The 14,570-nt window shown below is 38.4% G+C and overlaps 1 protein-coding gene across 6 annotated transcripts; it reads right to left on the reverse strand.

Moving 5' to 3' along the window:
- Positions 1-4,400: 4,400 nt before the first annotated feature.
- On the reverse strand, positions 4,401-12,611 carry ZBTB18 (zinc finger and BTB domain containing 18). 6 transcript variants are annotated; one of them, XM_058165535.1, is made up of 3 exons: positions 12,106-12,610; positions 9,739-9,795; positions 4,402-8,053 (listed from the first exon to the last, which is right to left on the reverse strand). In XM_058165535.1, exons 2-3 carry the CDS (start codon positions 9,749-9,751, stop codon positions 6,471-6,473), a joined length of 1,596 nt encoding a protein of 531 aa, XP_058021518.1. In that variant the 5' UTR covers positions 9,752-9,795; positions 12,106-12,610; the 3' UTR covers positions 4,402-6,470. The 6 variants fall into 6 exon arrangements, with proteins under 6 accessions (XP_058021523.1, XP_058021518.1, XP_058021513.1 ...); XM_058165530.1 differs by having other exon boundaries at positions 9,739-9,821; XM_058165537.1 differs by lacking the exon at positions 12,106-12,610 and adding an exon at positions 11,034-11,767.
- Between the last annotated feature and the right edge of the window lie 1,959 nt (positions 12,612-14,570).

Below are 14,570 nucleotides of genomic sequence, written 5' to 3' on the forward strand. Positions count from 1 at the left end.
TTTAATGGAATGAGTTGATTGATCGATTTTATTTTGCTTTTTCTGATTATTGGGAACCATTTAGGATTATATTGTATAAGATAGGTAGCCATCTAAATTTCTAAATAAATAAATCTACAAACTTTTTTTCAGACTTCTCAAAATGATTTTTCTTAAGAGTTTTACTGAGTAGTTTTATTCATCCCCTCACTTGGATTTCTCCCATTAGAGATACTGACTCCTGTCATACAAATAATTCTCATAAATTAAATCTAAATCATCCATATATTAAAAATATTTGATAAAACTATAGAAAATATATAAAATCTGAACAATGGTAGACTTTACAGCAGTATATTAAATCTTGCACATGAATTCAGTTATGTAATCATTCTTAAAATTTGTTAAACAACAAATAATTGAAGTCACAGTTTTAGTTGTAACTCTGATCATTTACTGCATTGTTACTCTGCCATTACTGATCTAGGTGCATTTTGAAGTCATACTAAAGCAAGAGCCTACTTACTCCGTTTGAAAATTTTAATTTCTTAAGGGGAATATCTACCAACCTTTAAGAGAGGTATATAGGTTAAGTATAATGCAGTTAATGGTAATCACTTGAATATTCATTTCTTTTTTATCATTAACAAAGTGCATTAGCTCAACATTTTACATACTGTACAGCAATAAAAAATAGAATTGTACATATATTTAATAAATTATCTCACACACAAAGGTTACATTTCATGTCCCACAGTCAATTTCTTTGTCAAAGTATTATGTATTGCAGTACAATGGGCTGTTTTAGCATCACCCTGGAATTAAAACCAACAGGAATCCTTATATCAAATCATTTTATTAATTAAAAATAAAAATGCATCCCCTCACTAAATCATTATAGAATTCCAGTGCTATTAATGGGAGAAAAATCCTTTCAGTTCAGCAAAATACGTTAACTGAGGGTGCCCAATGCTACATATAATATTCTACATATAATATTCTCAGGAAGCTGCAGGAGGAGGGCTTTCAATGAAAGGAGCCCAACCATTGCCGTTAAAATTGTCTTTTTCTTCTTATGGAACAGCCTACAAAATTTTAAAAAACAATCAAACCCTTGATGGGGAAAAACACATACGCACACACCAAAATCAATTATGAATGGAAGACATCTTGCCCTCATAAAATCTCAAATAAAAGTTAACTCTATTTTTTCTCACAATTCTTTTCAATAATCTCGGGAAGCAATATATTTCTAAATGTAGTCGCCTTAATTAATGCCATTTCTTTGGATCAGTACAGCAGGGTTTGCCATTGCCTTCCTTCCAGGATGTCTTCAAGGCTCCCCAGTTTAGCCTGTAATCCTGGGGTTTTGTGGGAGACCTCCATCCAAGTATTTAGTCAGTCCAATCCCGTTTAGTGTTCCAGTATCAGTGAAGGATTTGCATGAAGGGAATTTCAAGATATGGAATCCAGGCTTATGTCATACTTATCAAAGCTGAAAATTCTAATATTTACAATGTGTTGGCTGATGAATAAAAATGGGGACACGTGTTAAGGATAAACTTACATGTATACTTTTTTAAAATATAATTTTTCAATTGCTTGGTTATAATTATTCAGTATTTGTCTAATTTATGAGTTTTATTCACTAGAGTGGAAAGAAAATTTGATCAATATCCATTCTGACATACATCATAAACACATACAATTTAGTTAACTGTATCATCATATGTAATTCTTCTATAGAATTGTGTTAAATATCAGTACAGAATTTATAGCTTAATTTCCTTTCTCAATAGCAAAATGCTACATTAAGATATTAAGTACTCTAAAAATACTATGCATTTCTTTTAATAACTATACATTTATCCATAGTTACAGGTTCAAAAACTATGACAGAATAAAAAAGAATCCAAATCAGAAAATAAAAAGCAGTGTTCTGTTAGATACGTCTTGTATTCACTATTTAGAATATAGTTAACGAATGAACTCGTAACATTATTGAGCAGAATACTGATAGTACTTAAAATCCTCAAGAAAACATTGCTTTTTATAACCTAATTCTGTATCAAAATCTGCCGTCAGCAAAACTTTTAGGAGGGTATTACCTTAGAACAACTTTGTAACACTGGACATTGTTTTTATTTGGATATTGTAATGTTGTAAAAGGAAATAATGTGATCTTACTAAGGATTTGTAAAAAGAAACATGACTAAAACCATGTTTCTATAATGTTGTATATTATAACCTGATTCTAGATTATAGAACATTATTCTATAACAAAAAATTGTTACAGAACAATTGTTCTATAACAAAAAATTATTTGAATATCTTACATTTTCCTAATTGTATTAAATGTAAGATTTCAGTAGGCTACAGGGATAAACTATAAAAGGTTAATAATTTTTTTTACCTATCCTTCATTTTTTAAATCTTATTTGATATAGAATAATTTGGGAGAGCAACATTTTATGATTATTCTTAAAAAAACGATGATTTCCAGGGAAAAAAAATAACATGCATGTGTGCTAACCCAAATACGCCATTCATGCTTCAGGAATAAAAATACAAGCATGCATACATTTAAATTTCCATTCAAAACAGCTGTTCCCCCCCCCCTCAATTTTACCTTGATCTGGCAGAGCATTTGATTTGTGTTATCATATACTTTTTAAGAGGTTCATAGGTAGAACTAAAATAGCAAAAAAGAAACAAAGTACTCAAGAACATAATTAAAAGGACGTAACTTAAGTTATGATGCTAAAAGCAATTACTTTAGAAGGAAAAATGAGCACAAGCAGACTTCTTGAAGAAATGCATCTGCTTGTAAAAAAAGCTAACAATAAAGCAAATACAATGGTTAATACTTTTCAAATGTATCAACTTTTATCACATCAGTTTAGCTGTGAATTTCTTTCTGATAATACTTACCCTGTATACCATATTATTGGCACATGTGCACAAGAACAGGCATGTACCATATTACTCATGTGTGCAGCAAAATCTCTTTATTTCACATTTAAGAAATATAAACAATAAATAACCAAAGCAATGGGCTATTTTTTTTCCTGTGATATGATGTATCCCAAAACAAAATTACAGGGTTTACTCAAAATGTTGTCATTTAACTAAATGTTGCAACATTATACAAATTCCCCATGCGATTTTCATGATTACAACAATGTACAATTCAGAGTAATTGAATTTAATCTGATTTACAGTATTGGGATCTAATCTATTGGAATTCAAAAAGCTGTTGGGACTTACTAACGAATCTACTAAGCATTCTTTGTTGCATTTTATACCAAGGTGTTGTTAACTGTTACTGTCGTACCCCAGAATTCTGTCACACAGATTACAAGCTAAGACAAAAAGCATGTCTTATGAAAGGAGAGGTTCATTTTATTATCTTACACATTCATACGTAGATGATCACGAGAATTTACATTTCAACTGCAGTAAATGTAGTATGGCTGAATTTATTGAATTCATATATTTCCTTTATTTTTACAGCCCTGTGGAGAAAGATGCTAATATGCATAAGTTAAGCAGACCTCTTATTGTCAGTAGTGAATTCTAAAATTATATCCCAAAGTAAGCTTTAAGCACCTGAACTCTCTCAACGGAAAATTTGAAATGATATAAATTCCTTCAGAGTTTTCATGTCTTAATGTGAAAGTGACAATCTGAATTCTATTTTCTGACCATTACCTTAAAACTCACAAAAATGAAGCCCAAAGCCCAAAAATGAAGTTTTGAGATGTATCCAACCTTATGATATGAAGTGTTTTTATGTCTGTCATGTATTTTAAAAATCTCCATCAACAGTGAGACCAATCTATCACGAAGTGAGCTATTAAACTGTATGGATGTTGCATTAAATGAATGAGATCATTTGAAAGTTTATAATAATTTGTCAATATTGTTATGAACCATATTGTAAATAATAGAGATTAGGCTCACTGGTTGATGTGCGCATTTCTTTTGATCCAAACTGAAAATTCTATTGCAGAGCTTTCATTGGGAACATCCTAAGAAACTAGTCTGTCAAATTAAGGGCTACTTATAAGTTGCTCTGGCAGGAATAAGCTCATCTGTTAAAGAAAAACGGGCCAACCATCTACTGATATAATTTGCATACATGTGATTTGGAATAGCCATTATTTTAGTTTTGTAGATGCCTCAGTCATTTCTTCAAACTCTCACTTTTTCCCTTTGCCCCATTCTTATTTTCACATAAATATTAATTAGATTTAGATGCAGAATTTACATTTGGACTTAGAAGTTTGTGCTTCCATAAAACTCAGAATATTACTTACCATAGCTTTTTATTTAGGATCCTGTAGGAAAAAATAGTTGCTATGATCAGGGTTGTTTTTTTTTTTTTTTAAATACAGCATTAGTAGCATTTGCTTAATGGAAACCATTTTTGCTTGAGATCCATTTCAAACTGCAAGCTTATTCCATACAGCAAGAGGAAACTGCACAAAAAGATTAAGTACGTACAACATTTTACATTTTTTTTCTTTTAAAAAGGGGAGAAGACGACTAAATGATTTCTCAGTATGTATAATTTATTGCAGTTAGCACACAATTTAAAAATTCACCAACACACCAATAGTACAAAACTAAACAGCATTATAAGTTATTCCCCTCCCCCTCATGAAAATAAAACATACTATGATTGTCAAGGCTAGATGTCAGTCTAATTTTTAAAACCAAAAAATAAAATAAAAATGTGAAACTAAAGGGCAACCTAACCCCCCCCAACAATCACTCATGTCCACAAAAAAATAAAATAAAAAAGCATTAGTAGTCCATTTTTTTTCAGACACTGATTGTCTTTTCTAAATAAAAACAATGAATTTTTAAAACCTAGAAACTGTTCAAGTAACTAAAAATAATGCTCCAAGGCCATTTTCACAGCTTTTTTTGTTTTAAATGCCATTACAGCCAAATTAATATACATTTGACCAAAATATTTCCAAAACAGTCCAGCAATACACAATGGAGTTTTCCATTCAGTTTCTTAAGCACAAAAATAGGCTATGTTTACAGTAGTTAAGGCGATCAAATTCTAAACAAAAGCAGAAAAAAAAACATTTTCCATGCTACTCTCATAGACCTTATTTGTAAGTGCAAGACAGGAAAACAAACACTGTGCAAAATGCTTTTTGCCCTATGTGTTGATCATTAAAACCACACGTCAGGCTGCAGTCTTTGCTGTTTGGATACACAGTTCACAAACCCTCCCTCAACTTTTCTCCCACCACCTCCCCACCCTGTCCCATGTCAATCAAGGTTTTCAGTTCTTTTAGCCTGGGGCTTTTTCACTCCATAGAATCTTTTGAAGGGGAGAATAAAATGAACACCTATTGTTTATTTGTGCAGCAGGAATTCTAAAAATGCTCACATGGGTAAGTATATGCATCTAAGGTTGGAGCTGGCATGGGTTTGTGCAATCATTTTTTTAAATAAATGTTCACTGCACATGCAAATCTCTAAGTCTGTAAACATTACTATCTTCCTTTACATAGCTAAAATCAACATATAGCGTTTGTTCAACTTAAAGACAATGGGCAATTAATTTAAATTATATAAAATAAAAGCAGTGCATTTATGTTCTTCATAACACCAGGTGTTTTTTTCTGGTGCTTTTTTTTACTAAAAATTAAATAAGTTTTTAAAATCACTCATTAAAGTTATACAATGCAAACAAAGACAAAAATATACCGAAATGCATGCATTTCTGTAGCATTAATATTTACTTTCCAAGACTCAACTTAGAGCATTAACACAACTTGTCAATTTCTTTGACACCCCCCAACCCTTTTAATCAATTACAGTATATAACAGTAATTCACATTTTAAATGCAGTTTGCAACTGCTGAAAATGCAACATCCTCTTTCATCCCAAGCACGCCTTCAGAGTCCCCGTGATTCCAGTGTATTTTCAAAAAAAAATATCTTTTTTTAATTGTGGGAACTATTGTAGTTTACAAATTACAACATAATAACAATCACTTTTGAAAAATTGATACTCCAGTCTTTTAGAAATCATATCGCTTGGGTCTAAAAGCATTCAGGTTTCCCTGAGCTAGAAAAGATGCATGCAGTATAAAAAATTTAACTGAAGTGATAAAAAAAAACCCTGGAGATTACTGATTTAAGTGGAGATTGAAATGATGCAATGTTGTAAATAATGTTAAATAGACTCTAACAATCACTCTGGTTCAATTGCAGTTATTTTTAAAAGAAGTACTTACTTGGTGGGGAGACAGGGAAAGGTTTTATGAAGTTTATTTGTCTTATTTCTACAGTTCGTTATCAGAACACTAAGTAGTGAAATGTTCATGCTGCTTTAAAGTGCATAAAACAAGCTAATGGCCAAACTTTGTTAGTTTAAGGAAACAAGACTGCTTTTAGACTGTACCACAACTATATAGATTTATTTATATATATATTTATATATTAATTATATATATAAAATTCTATTTCCAAAGTTCTTGAGAGCTATCTTCTAATGTCCAGTCTCTGACAGTAGGTAAGCTCAGTGCTTCACTTTTGACAGACAACGAGTTCACTAGTTCACAGTGAAACTTCCGAATATGCCTGTAAAGGTCTCCAGACTGGGTGAACCTCCGCTCACACCACTTACATGCGTGTGGCTTCTCCCGTGTGTGAACTACGGCATGGCGGCTCAGATTGTGGGAATACTGGAAGCTCTTTCCACACTGAGTACAAGTGTATGGTTTTTCGCCTGAATGAGTCCTCTCGTGACGTTTCAAAGTGTACATGCAAGAAAAAGTCTTACCACACAAGGAACAGGTTGGGACATTGACATCAGCGGCAGGCTTACTGCGGATCCCGTCCTGCTCTCGAAAGTGCGTACTTAAGTGAATCTGCAGGATGTGGGGACTAGGAAAGACTTTGTTGCAGAGGGGGCACATAAAAATTTGGCCTGCAGGGTTAAGTATGTTGGAGACATAAGGGAGCAGACTGCTGTCCATGCTCCCTTCCACCTGAACTCTCTCATTCTCTGGAGTTATGATTTCATCATCACTGGCTTTGTCCTCTCTATCTAGCTCCCTCAAAACAGAATCGTCTCTCATAGGAGCCAGATGGGCTGGCTCATATGGTACCCTGTTATTAGTGCTCACACTTTCTTTCACAGTGCTATGCTCCATGTCATAGTCATTAGTGCCAACATCACTCTCATCACAGGATGCCTCTTTTTCCACCTTCACCTGCACCAAGTTGTTTCGCATCATATCCTGTGAAGAGAAATACGAATTGTTCAAATTCTCAACTCCAGAAAGGCTTGACTTCACAGACAAGTCCAGGACACAGTCAACATCTGTTGAATCCCTCATGGAGGTGACAGACCTCTGGGACAAAGACTCTGTTGAGCTGCAGGGGCTGGCTACTGTTTTCCCAGCTGCTGTTGCATGTGTGTCTGGTTCCCCACCGCTCTGGGGAATCACTCCGGAGTCCGAGGGCAATCTCATCCACATGTTCCCAGGCTCAGCTGTTAGGTCCCTTTTGCTGGGCAGGATGCTCAATTTTTCATCTTCCCCTTCATCTTCATCACTGGGTATGTCTCCTGCAATGTGGCTACTGCCGTCAGAAAGACTCTCCACTTTGTCCGAACAACTTGAGGCATCTTCTTCCTTTTTAGTACTGTCTGCCTCGGTGGTGGCTTTTTCTTTTAGTTTCTTTTTGCAAACTTTAACAATGTCGTACATGTGAAGGTAACTGGCAGCTGCGAGCACGTCTTCAATGGGCAAATCTTTGAATTGGAGTTTCCCTTCATACATGAATTCAAGTAGGAGAGCGAAAGCTGGGGCTGTAACAATGTCGCTGTTCAGATGAACAATGTCTCTTTTGTCCAGCTGGTCCTTGTAAAATAGGTGGAAGTACATGCTGCATGAAGCCAGTACAGCTCTGTGTGCGCGGAATTGGGCATCTCCTACCAGAACAGTGCAGTCACAAAGGAAACCTTGATGCCTCTGTTCCCTCAGACACTGTAGTAAATGCCGGCTGTGGTCAGGGAACTCCATGCTGTCTTCATAACCTAGAAGCAAAAAAGATTTAATTAAACACTGGAAATATTCATTGGCTACATTTGATAATTCAACAATGGGTACAGAGACCTGAAGTAATGCTCTGTAGAGAAACGGAAATAAAGATTTCATGACTTTTTGCAACTTTCAGAGTTCTCTATTAACCGTTTTGTTAACCGTAAAGAAATAGACTGGGAGGTGCAGATGAAAATGAATATTCAGAACTTGAAAGTTACAGCAGCCTTTTCCTATTTGAATTCAGAAGCAGATATCTCTGATTTAACGTTTAGTTTTTAACCCACCCACCCATCTAAGATTAATCTTAACTGATTAAGATGACAATGGCTTCTAAACTGTCTTGGCACAGATCTTCGCTGGCCTCAACTGTGAATGCCAGTTTTTCCATTTTCTTTTTCTAACAAAATAACCGATTACCAGACATCCCCTTTTAAAAATACACAAAATGCAAACTCTTTATATAAAAGGCTTTTTTAAAAAAAAATTAAGACTCTTCTATTAAGACTGTCCTATGTTATTGCTGCATATCAGTTGAAACAATTTCAGCATAATTCACTAATCTTTTCTGCCCTTGGGGTCATTGTGTAACCATTCAAAATGAGCATTAGAGTTTTCTCCAAAAACATCTTAAGTATCTTCTTTATTTTCTACTACTTACAACTGAAGTTGTGCTAAACTAGTTACATACAGCTGCTGCATCTTTGGGTATTATATGTTCTTAAAGTTACACTCTGGTCCAAAGTATATTCTACTGCTAGAATAAAGCAAGAAGATTTACAATACAATCACTTTAAGTGCCCCACAGCCAACATCAATCCTAATCCTTAAGAGGGCTAAAAATAAAGATTGGAGGGCAGCTCACAAGGTAGCTGTGATCAAATTAGGAGGCTGAAAGGACAGAGAGGGACGAAGAAGGAAGCTTATAAACATCTGATCCAGCTGACTGTAGCCATATGGCAGCTGCTGCCCAGATAAAGAGATTAAGAATAGAGGAGTGCGATTACAGCTGTCTGGCCAATTCAGGCAGCTCAAATCTACAAGTTCTAAATTAGTCGTGAAAACAAAACCCTTCTTTCAGTTATTGTTGTACTGAAATAAACTTTAATATATTTCCAGGGGGAAAAAATAGGGTGAAACTGACTAAGTTAGTTTCAATGTAGGTGGGATCCTAAAGTTGCATAGACATTCAAGTCCTTCCTCCCCCCCAAAGGGGAGGGGGGGCTATAGATTTCAAGATCCCTCAATGGCTTGGACAAAGCATAAATGTGAATAGTATAAACCGTCATGCATATTCATATATATTTTTCATTTCAATCAATGTATCATTTCAAATCTTATTTTCATATTTTTACTTTTAGAAACAGTACTCTTAGAACAGCCATCATAATTGCAATACCAAAATGATTCCCTAAACTATAAATTATTTTTTCAAGTGCTTGTAATAAAATCAGGGGAACTACACCATTTAAATAGCTATTTTAATATTACTACACAGGAACAAATGCATCAACATGTATTTAAAGTCTTAATTACAATAGAAACTGTTATTCCCTTTTCAATGAACCCTACTAATTTTTTCCTAAACATCATTATACAAGTAATGGGATTTTTGTTTGGAAATTAAATAAACAAACATCAAGAGAGAAGCACACTGTAGCTAGCCTCCTGCTGTTCCTACCTTTAGCACACATAAACCTGATTAAGTCCTTTTGTCCGAGTCTTGCTGGCTCCAGGTCTGTTAGATCGGTGGAAAAAAGCAGACTAAGAAAGAGACAGATGCAAAGTGGAGATGATGTTAGAGAGGAATGAGATACCTTCCCTACACACAGATCTGCAAACACACTCACTCCCTGTCTGTGTGTTAGAATAAAAGGCTGAGGGATGGCAGGCTGTCAGCTGCTCTGACATCATGTTCAGATGGAAATGTTACCTCCAGCTGTGCTCCTTTTAATGCCATATGCTACTCCTCTACACTCCTTCCACCAGCTTTTTCTTAGGAGAACTTTTCTTGTCTGTTAGTATAAACAAAATACTTCAAAGTCTCTTTTTTCAAAACTTTCTAACAGAGAAAAGTAAAGGGAAAAAAAACCTTAGACATATGGGGCTTCATTGCATGTACAGTATAGAAAACCTTCTGTCATAACTTTGGAGGGGTTTTTTTATACTGAGAACTTACCCATCCATTTTACTGAACCCAGAGGTTCATTTTAAGCAATTATTTTTACCTAACGTATTTTTCTTCATACTCTGTTCTTTCTAAATTGATAGAAAAGATGAACTGACTTAGAAAAACTTTATATAAATATCAATGCAATTGTACGTTAATTCATTTTATTCACTAATGATGTAATAATTGCTTATATTTTTATGTACCAAAAGAAGCACTTTTCTGGGCACTTATTAGTACAGATCATACTACTGCAAATACAAGAACAGGAATAATAGTAATATTCCCCTCGTAATAAATTTGTAAAAAGTGCAGTTATTTCAAGGAGTGTTATCATATAAAGCCTGTTTTATCTGTGGCATGAAACTGAATATGAAGTTTGCTATTCATTAGTAAGGCAAAAATACTATCATGTACTTCAAAATTATTACCATTTTTATTCCGTATGCATATATTAAAAGCTATTTTGAGAATGGAAAAAATGTAATGACCTCCCTTAACTTCACAGGAAAATGCTGTGAGTAATCGGGAAATAAACTAAAATGAAACAAGCTGTTCAGCCCAGCAGAATAGACAAGTACCCAGCTTCCCAGTCTTAGGCCACAGACAATGTTTAATTAACAAAGTTTTCTGCACCATTTAATCATAACTCTCCCATCTCATTTTACTATGGTAGCTGGTTAATTCAAGCAATTTCTCTTTTGACACTGTTCTTAATAGAATTTTACAAAGAAAGCAAAAGTTCTGGGTGAATATGAGACAAACACAGCATGGCAGATGACCCAATTGTGATTTTCCCCTTTCACCTTTCAGAGAGAGTGACACCAACTTGAAGATTAAGTCAGCTATAACTTCATTTAACTCCTGATATATTGCAAAGTGTGTTAAGATTAAGCAAGTAAATGCACAGACACGGAAAGCAGCACAGACAGGAAAGAAGGAAGCAGGCAAATACAGGAATAGTAGTCAATGGAACAACAAAAGGAAAGTAAGGAGGAAGAGCTGAATACAAGTGTTCTGGGAGGGAGCAAATCTCTCTCCCCGCATCCACCCTGCCTTGCCTCCACAGCTGCACTGCTCTCCACATCACCTACCCCTTCTGACCTTTTGAGCTGTGAGACAAAACACACACTGCACAGCCTCTGCCACACACAAAGGACTCCCTCTCTGCTCCCCCATCTGCTCCCAAGCTCAGCCCAATCCCCCTGCAAATCTCTCCCCCCCTCCATCTCCCATCCTGCAAGTGAGGCTGTAAACTCTGAACCTTGCAAACTTACTCGGAACTGCTTTTATTCTCTCCCCTGCAGTTACCAAACCTACTCTGAAGCTTACTCTCTTCCTCTCCTCTTATGGAAGCCCCGTCCAGGATACACACCTAAGTCCACTTGAGACTTTTGCCATCCAAAACAAGCTGTTCCGCTCTCTAGCCCATTAAACCCGGACCCTCCTCTCTAACTGTCCCCGTCGGTCTTTACGGGGCTCGTTCCAAAACAAAAAACAAAAAAAACCACGAGGCTATGTGTCTCCCTCCCCCAACTTCGCATCCCACCGATCCCCTCCTTTTCTCCACCTGTTAAACCCTCCCCTCCCCCTCCCCCCAGATCAGCTCACTTTAAGCGGCTCTTCAGGGTGACTCAAGGCATCCTTCTCCCTTCCTGACATCTGCACGCCCTGTCCTCGATGCCACTTGCCCCAAAGCTGCCAGTTGTCCCATAACAACCTCACACTCCCCCGCCCCCCCCACCAACGCACCCGCGGCAACCCCAGCACAACAAGCAACCTGCGGCTCTTACTCCTTCCTTAGCAACACGGGACGGCTTCCGCGCACCCGGCCGCCCCTCTCCGCCCAGTCCCCGCAGGGTCAGCCCCGGGACTCACACTCTGGAGCGGCCCCAGGTCCCAGCCGCGATCCTCCCTGCACCGCTTCCTCCTCCTTCGGCCGCCACCGCCCCCTCCGCCGCTGCGGGCGCCCCGTCTCCCCGCCTGGCGTCCCGCTCGTTCCTCCTCCTCCCCCCGCTCCAAGTCCGCGAGTGAGTGAGGGGCCACCAAAGCGGGGCAACGCGAGCGGAGCAATGGGGAGAGGAAGGCAGGGGAGGGAGCGAGGGGGGCTCCCCGCGCTGTCTCAGCGGCGCCCCATGGCAGCGCCCCGGAGGATCCCGGGCCGGCGGAGCGGGAGGGAGGGAGGGAGGGAGAGGGGGCGGGGAGTCAGGCGCACACAGCGCAGGAGCACGCGCGGCGGCGGCGGCGGCGGCGGCGGCACAGACGGGGCCCGGGCTGCGGCAGCCAGATGTTTCCTTCCCTCCCCTCCCTCTTCCCTTCCTTCCCCGAGCAGTTTTCCTGACTGACAGCGCAGCTGGCTCACGGCGCTTCCTCGTCCAATCGGCAAGAAAGAAAGTCGCTGATCGACAATGGAAGCCCGCCCAATGGCAAGAGAAGGAAGCGAAGCGAGCTCACCGTGGTGGCTAATCAGCGTTTTCGGGGAGGGCTTATTGGCTCCACAGGCGTGTGGCTGATGATTGAGAAAGGGGCGGGGTTTTGTAGTCCCGGGTCAGTCCGCGCGTCCTTCGCGCTTCTTCACTGCAGTCTCCTCGGCCTCGGGAGGAGCGGGCCTCGGGCGGGCTGCCTCTTTTCTCCCCGGGCGCGGTGCATGGTGGGGAATAATGGCTATGGGTCTCTGGTGGGATAGGCTGAGGGTTACACGAGTGAAAGGCGAGGCCTGCCCGGAGGCTGCCTGAGCTTGGAGATTTGGTGGCGGTTCCGTAGCGCTTGCTGTTGCTGGGCTACTCGTCACCAGGGCTTCTCCGCCAGATGTGCCCGCTCATTTGTTTTTTATTTTATTTTTTTTGCAAAACAGCGGAGTCAAAAAAAAAACAACGCCCCGTAACTTGACGAGCTTTTTTCTTCTGCCCAACGGCTGTTTTTAGTTGCTTTCCTGCCATTTAACTTCTCGTCACTTTTTAATGGTTCAAAGGACTTCTTGCTGTACCGCCTTTGTGCTGCACGGAACTCGCGGTTTCCTCCCAGCCTTTTTATGACTCTTGTTTAACAAATTTGAGAAGAATTTCTCGTAAGCTTTGCAGATGCACTTCTCTCGGGAAGGCAGAAATGCGGCCGTTGAGCTTTTCCTCTTTAAAAAAAACCAAAAACAAACAAACGAGGGAGTGCCTGGTAATTGTCTTGCGGAGTCCTTCAAGGAGTAGAAGTAATTTTTATTTTACAGTAAAATGAGTACGATTGTACTCTATGTTTTGTATCCCTTCATCGCTACTCATTAAATAAATCTTAGGGAATATCTCCTGTCCTTCCGCCATCTGCCCACCTCTCAACCCGTAACTTTCCAGAATTAAAAACGGAATTGCAGCTGCTTCAAAAGTGTAATTTTTATGAAAGGTCCAGACGATATTGCCACTTTATAACCTCTTACGTTTTCCTATAGTGTTACATTTTTTTCCTTTGCCATTCACACCCAAAATATGTTGAATGTGAGATCGAATAGCAGTAGATTGTATATTTTGATTGTTGGTACTTAGGAGCTGTCCATCTGAAAGAACCACTAACTGAAGTCAAAGCTGTGGGGTGGTCATTTATTACTTTGACAGGATAATGGAAGATGTTAGTCTACATATAATCAGCATGTTAGTTTATATGTAGAAATGGAAATGGACTGTTTGAATTCGGATAAATCGTAATACAACTTAATGTAATGCTAAAGGCTTTGTCTTTGCTGCTGCCAGATGCTAATTGTCAGTGGACAGTAGTATCTTAAAATACTCAGCTAGATGGCAGCACTTGGCTGATTGGGAAAAGCTGAGCAGGGACAATCCTATTTAATGCTTGGATGGGAAACCACTAGGAAGTGGCAGGAAAGTGGGCTATATTGAGAAGTCAAAAAAAAAGGGGGGGGGGGAGTTGGCAAACTGCTTTAATCAAGAAATTTACTTGTATGTTTCCATGAAGTCATTTGGAGCTAGACTTGATGAAAATTTTATTATCTTAAGAATCTTGTTCTTGCTAGTGCTAGTTAACTTCATTTTAAGTTCTGACAGCAGCCTTCAAAATAGCTGTCTTTGGATCATGCACAATACATGAACAGAATTGGCTTTGTCATGTAAAACTGGCCTGTTGTTGAATATCTGAGAATTCACCTTCAGAGAACTGCTTATTAGCATCAAGTTCACTAGGGAACATCTTTTGTGCTGCCGACGATAAGGGCTTTCATATGAGGAAGAAACCTCAAAATATAGGAGTTCTGCTTATATGGGAGTCTGTCCATGAACAGCTATGTAGCTACACCAAATGGGCAGCAAACAAATGTAAAATAAATGCAAATATGATCTTTCCAG

The sequence above is a fragment of the Ahaetulla prasina genome, chromosome 1, assembly GCF_028640845.1.
Source record: "Ahaetulla prasina isolate Xishuangbanna chromosome 1, ASM2864084v1, whole genome shotgun sequence".
NCBI lineage: Eukaryota > Metazoa > Chordata > Lepidosauria > Squamata > Colubridae > Ahaetulla > Ahaetulla prasina.